The sequence below is a fragment of the Lampetra planeri genome, chromosome 19 (genome assembly GCF_965212315.1).
Source record: "Lampetra planeri chromosome 19, kcLamPlan1.2.h2, whole genome shotgun sequence".
Classification (NCBI taxonomy): domain Eukaryota; kingdom Metazoa; phylum Chordata; class Hyperoartia; order Petromyzontiformes; family Petromyzontidae; genus Lampetra; species Lampetra planeri.
The window spans coordinates 12,332,012-12,338,011 of NC_136125.1; the positions used below are offsets into that span (position 1 = coordinate 12,332,012).

The following is a 6,000-nucleotide window of genomic DNA, read 5'->3' on the forward strand; positions in this document are numbered from 1 at the left end:
AACGAGTTTCTGGAGTGGCACTTTAACGTGGTTGTTGTTTTAATATGAAAAAGATCAATCGTCTTCATCATTCGGCTTATTGTGATCTTATATAACAGAATGCTGCACTCTAGACGTGGACGAGCTCGTGTAAGCAAGACGAAGCAATGAGACCACCACGAGGAATGGCATTGTCATTGTCCAGCATTGAAAGACAACGGAAATCTCACAGCTCTCATTCACACAGAACCAGTCCTGCCTGGGCCACCGCTCCGCCACCAACCCATACTGACCAGCGAGGTGAAATATGGTCAAACAACAACCACCACCCCCACTCCACGCTGTGGAATGAAGACTCATCCGAGCAAAAGCATTGGCAAATTAGCCTTGAGATGTGTAATCAATAACAGGGATTACCCTTTCTGGCAATAAAACAGGCGATAAGATGTTCAAGCACCAAACACAGAGTGCAATGTGTCACAAAGACAAAAAGCAGTTTCAAAAATACAACCCTGGTGGCTGCAGAGGAAGATGTTTCGCCGCTCCTGGGCGTATCTTCGTGTCCCAATTAAAGCTAAATACGAAAAACTCACCAGACGATCAAATATGGGGGAACGTGAATTCGATTCAACAATTGTAGTCCTGTCCTCCAGCTGGGTAGTGGGTGCGTACCGTGTGCGTGAACACAGCCGAGTGGACAGACGCGTTCACCACGACAGACGCGTTCACCACTCAGGCACTGGGCCATCGGCTTGACGGTGCAGTATCGCTTATTACCTCCAACGGCGTTCGGGACTTTATTGGGAGTGCCCTTGCCAATAACATTGGGTAACCCTGCATCATTTAACAAGCCCGACAAATGGAAGCCGGTCCATAATTTGTTTGCTTAAACAAATTCTGCTTGGGTGATATGGGTATGGCATTAAGGCAATAACGGTATCGATTGACGGTTCGATCCCTGCGTCAGTGAACATTCAAATTCATGCGAGATTACGATTTGCGAATTCGAATGATCATTGTGTGCAGGTATCAAATACACAATTATTCCCAGTTTGACTCTCAATGCCCCATTAAGGACGCCAATCATTCCATCATCAACGTTTGGACCTATTGTTACAATTGACTAATCATGCGCAACGACTCATTATTAATCAAATAAGGGCACGTGCTGAACCATTTAAATAACATATCAATGCAATTAACGCAATTAAATACTCAGACAAGGAAACAACTGGGACATGGTGGCTGTGTGGGGCACGCGTGGGTTGGTGTGGATGCCAGGAGCCACACATGCCCTATTTGGGTAATGGGAACTTTAATGGGCGTGGCCAATCGATATGGGCGTGGTCAATAAACCAATGAGCGAATCACAGGTGGCTAATGGGCGGGTCCAGCTAGAAATGGGCGTGGTCAATATGTTAATGAGGGCCTGGAAGAAAAGGCGTGGTCAACTTAATGGGTTCAATGCATTAATGAATAACACGGTGGTTTTAAAACAATACAATACATAAGCGACGTTTCAGATAATGGCCCTTTAGATCACATCAGTCTTCAAAGAACATTGTTATACATTTTACATGAAGAAGGGCCATTGACCGAAACGTCGCCTATTACATCCATATATGTTTATCTCTCTCCCATTTAAGGCCACGCACAGTTGTATTGATGAATGCGTCGAGTTATTTTCTGTGTGTTGCGGTATTTGCGTTTGTCCACCAACACAAACACCGGTCTGCCAACGTAGCAGCAGCAGCAACAACATCAACATTACCACCACCACCATAGAAAATGAAATAATAAAATTAAAAATAATAAATTGAGGCTTGCCCCCTCGTTTCTCTCCGCCTGATGAAGACCGCTTGTGTTGCGATCGAAACGTCGTGGGGTTTTTTCTTTTATTATTTTAAATGTATTATTTTTTTATATTAATTAATTTTATTATTTTAAATGTATTATTTTTATATTAATTAATTTTATTATTTGGATATAATTTTTTATCGACGTGACTTGACAAAGTGAAATATTTACTGTGAGCGTGGCTAACCGGCGATGGGCGTGGCTTAGCCCGGTGGCGGGCGTGACTAACCAGGCGATGGGCGTGGCCAGACGGATGTGGGCGTGGTCAGGGCGAGCCCACGTGACCGCGGGCCGTGTATAAAAGAGGGCGCTCTGTAGGCGGAGTCGCACTGCAGCGAGGAATCCGGGAGGTCGTGGCTGTGTTGAGCGTCCCAAGTGAGTAACCCCCCTCCCCTCTCGCCCGGCTTTTTCTTTGTTTCGCTTCAAGCCACGTTACTCTCGAGTGTAATTGCTCGTATAATTATTTCCCCAACCCCTCCCACGTTAAATCTGTAACGGTGGAGATGTTTACGCTATTCGCTATATGTTATATATTTTTAATAACTATATTGATGCCCGTATTTGCGCACAGCGGCGCTGTTGGCTTGTAGCAAAAAATTTAACAAGAATTTGCCCTGCCCTTTTGAGGATTTAATGTCTCCTTTTTCGCCAATAATGTTTGCTTTTATTAGCAGGTACGTGGGAGGATCAAACGGGCGGGCGGATGTTTTATTGCAAGGTTCTCCCCCACGTCTGTGGCTTTAAAGCAACTTGCCAAATTTTAACATTTATCCAAATACGCCATTAAGCATTTCTCCTTTAAAAAATATATAGAATCCATGTGGGCCTTCTAAGCGTGTACAGAATGTTAATATAACAAATCTGTGACCAATGTGGCGGTGCTATTCAGCAGGGAGGTGTGTGCAGAGGGGCATGTGGCACATCTCGGCGATGACAAGTGGGTGGGAAGGAGGGGAGAGTCCGTGCCCCTTTGTGCTGTGAGATTGCTGCTCGTTCGGGGAGGGGGGCCCCTCTGACTATCCCACTGCCAAGTCGTGGCCCCGATCCTCTCCGCAGACGAACAATGGCGACCCACGTTGAGTGGGGCGTGGTCCCCCAGCCCCTCACCATTGTGCCCCAGAAGCTCGTCATTCATTCATTCGCAGCCCTCTCGAGCACGGCCTAGGCCACCATAAGTTTATAATTTTAATGCCATCATGGCACACGATTTAGATGTTGAATACATTTTTGTGGGATTCTGTTTTTCCCGAAAATATTCAACTTGAAGAAGAATGGTTGCGTTGGTGTAGACGGTGTAGGAGCGGTGAGGGTCATTTACGTGTTGCTACTGCAAATATTTAGCCGTCTGTGGGTGTAATTGCTGTTGCTTGTTGAGCCCAGACTGAAGGTAATACAATAATTTATTTTACGAAACAAATGTGAGTTGGCGTCTTTGTGTAAAGGGATGACCCACGCCCATTTGTCAACAAAGGGGGGCTTTGAGACTGTAGAAATAAAATGTCGAGCAATTGACCCCGTGCAATAATGGCACACTTGGCTTTACAGGAGGGGGGGGGGGCACATTCTTAATTGGTGAATAAATTAAGTCCTTCCCGTGTAAATGATAAATGTAACGCCTCAACACTGTTACCATCCACGGTGTGACTTTAAAGTGTATAAACTAAGCTATTGGACAGATGTCTGCAATTGAGGTTGTAAATTGAGCCATTGGAATGTCCCAAGAGCCATCGAAGGCTGCTGCTGATGGGTGGGTGTGGTCGTGTAAACTTGTTGAATGGGAGACCGTCAATTGGAAAGATAAATACATTTTGCAGGTTATTTGCGAGGCTTCGTACGGCTTGCTTGGTCAAATGTAGCCTCGTTCTTGCTGTAATCTGATAACCGGCGCATTGGTTCTAATCAGATGAACGCCAGGCAAATTGCCTCTCAAAATAACTTGAGCTTTTGCCGGCCCACCGATGCCAATTCGCAATGCGGCAGTAGCCTCGGATGACATCTTAGATGGTGGCGTGCGTCTGTGCTAATGTGTAATGGTGTTGTTCGTGTGTCAGCAACTCTGCAGCAACATGGCAGATAAACCAGACCTGAGTTCTATTGAGAAGTTCGACAAGTCGAAGCTGAAGAAAGCGGAGACCACTGAGAAGAACACCCTGCCCACGAAGGAGAGTGAGTACCCCCCCCCCTCCTTTCACTACCCTCGCCCTCCCCCCTCCTTGCCCGACTGCTGCATTCCACCCATCCACAAATGCCTTGATGCCCCTCGCTTTCATTTCCGCACGACTACACCCCTGCTTCCGATTAGCATGCAGTGTGCAAGAAGTTCAACATGCATCCATCCATCCCTCGCCACCTTTGCAGAAGTGCACGTTTTATTATTCATTGTGACATTTCTGAATTAATATTGATTTATACTGAAATAATTTGAGCTATAGAGCTCTTCAATGTAGGTGTCCAGCATTTTGATGGGACGTAGAGCTTTTGTTCTGCACTTATCGGTGGAAATTCATTTGCATCCAAAAAAATTTCTGATAAGATATTAATAATGGAGGCTTTGCCCCACGAGATGGAAATAAAATGTTTCTTGTCAAATGTACATCTAATTTATTTTCAAAGCTAAGATTTATAGTTAAAAGTGACCACAGCATGTGGCCATGAATATTTGAGCAGTGGCGGAACATTGAAGTCTCTGGGTGGTCGTTAGGCAGATGCATCGGCCTGTCGCCCTTGGGTGCTCTGTCAGGTGTTGCTGGTGTCTGCCTCTGCTGCACGGCTGTGACGCCTCTTTTTGAAGGCCACTTAGTCTGCTTCATCATTAAAAATGTATCTGGCTGTAGGGCAGGTGCCCCTTTCCGTGCCCAAGTCAAGTCGACCTGAGGTTAAATTTAATGACATCCCTTTCATGCTCCTGTAATGCATTGTTTTAATCGGTCTGCTAAGGAGTCTTTAATTGTTCTATCGAAGATGGAGAGGCCATTTAAAACTTTAATATTTATGAATATTCGGACAGAATGTACCCAAAACTCCATAATTGAGTATTTTTGACTAAATGAATCGGCTCATCGGTGACTCAAAATGTTGCCCCGTTCCACGTGTGCATTTGTTCAGAACCAGTTCCTTCTGTAGAAAGTAATTGTTCCCTCCACCACGTTTGTCCTTGCAGCGATTGACCAGGAGAAGAGTCAGCCAGACGCGTGAGGTGTTCAGGAGCTGCCGTGCCCTCAACATGCATCCCGTCCATGGCTCAAGAGGGGGGGGGGAGATACTTCCCTGTGAATTGTGGTGGTCTTAGTTTTTTTACGTGAAATAATTTTCTGTTGTAAAGCAATTTACTTTTCCCCCCTCCCCTTGCTACCAGTATGGGGACCAAACGGTTGGTTAACCTGTGGTATATGGGCTTTGTGTTAATGCCCCTCTAAAATGCCATTGGTCTGTTGGGAGCACGCTGTGCAACAAGCTTATTTGTAATGTGCACTTACTATGAACATTAAACAAACAAACCGATGAAAACTCTACTGCTGTGGTGATGGAGGTTCTTTCTGTTGCGTATATGAACATCATTAAAATGTTGAATAGTGACTTGCAGATTAAGATGCTCGTTTCATACTGGCATTCATAAACCATTTAAGATGCAAGCAACTCGTAATCTGTCGTGGCATTTTGACGTTCATGGAAACGTTAACCCTCCGTTTTATACCTTGCAGAATGTTAAGTTTGCCATTTTTGCTTTGGATGCACAGTAATTTACGCAAGCCAATTGTTCTGAGTCTAATTTGTCAGGAAAGTGAATTAAGTTTTGATTATTGAGCAAAAAGGAGTTTGGAGACTGAGCGTGAACTTATTTGCAGAACAGCGCCAGGTTCTGTTCTTGTAAAATAGTCGGGAGTTTTCCATCGACCCAAATTGTATGCAATACAATCCTGGGATATTTGTTTGGATTGCCCGCATTGTATTGTGAAACACAAACAATCTAGGCGCAGGGTATCGAGCAAAAACCTCGGCTTTATAATTCAAAACCGATGCTTGGTCTTGTTTAGGGATTGCCTGATTGCAGTCTGAAGCTTCGGCAAAGCTAGTAACACATTTTAGATTTGTATTAGATTGCAGCCTCATGGTTTTGTAATGACTGGTCGTCTTTTAGTAGCTTGCCTGTTATTTTCATGATAT

General features: G+C 44.8%; 1 protein-coding gene across 1 annotated transcript; it reads left to right on the forward strand.

Annotated features, from left to right (window-relative positions):
- The first annotated feature begins 2,127 nt into the window (after positions 1–2,127).
- LOC144724142 (thymosin beta-10-like) lies at positions 2,128–5,348 on the forward strand. Its single transcript, XM_078603050.1, has 3 exons — positions 2,128–2,211; positions 3,888–4,002; positions 4,997–5,348. Exons 2-3 carry the CDS (start codon positions 3,903–3,905, stop codon positions 5,029–5,031), a joined length of 135 nt encoding a protein of 44 aa, XP_078459176.1. The 5' UTR covers positions 2,128–2,211; positions 3,888–3,902; the 3' UTR covers positions 5,032–5,348.
- Positions 5,349–6,000: the final 652 nt, after the last annotated feature.

Excerpts from the sequence above, each read along its gene's own strand:
- LOC144724142 (XM_078603050.1), top strand. The coding sequence starts at position 3,903 with ATGGCAGATAAACCAGACCTGAGTTCTATTGAGAAGTTCGACAAGTCG. Across the intron at positions 4,003-4,996 it reads CACCCTGCCCACGAAGGAGA|CGATTGACCAGGAGAAGAGT; the intron begins GTGAGTACCCCC and ends TTGTCCTTGCAG.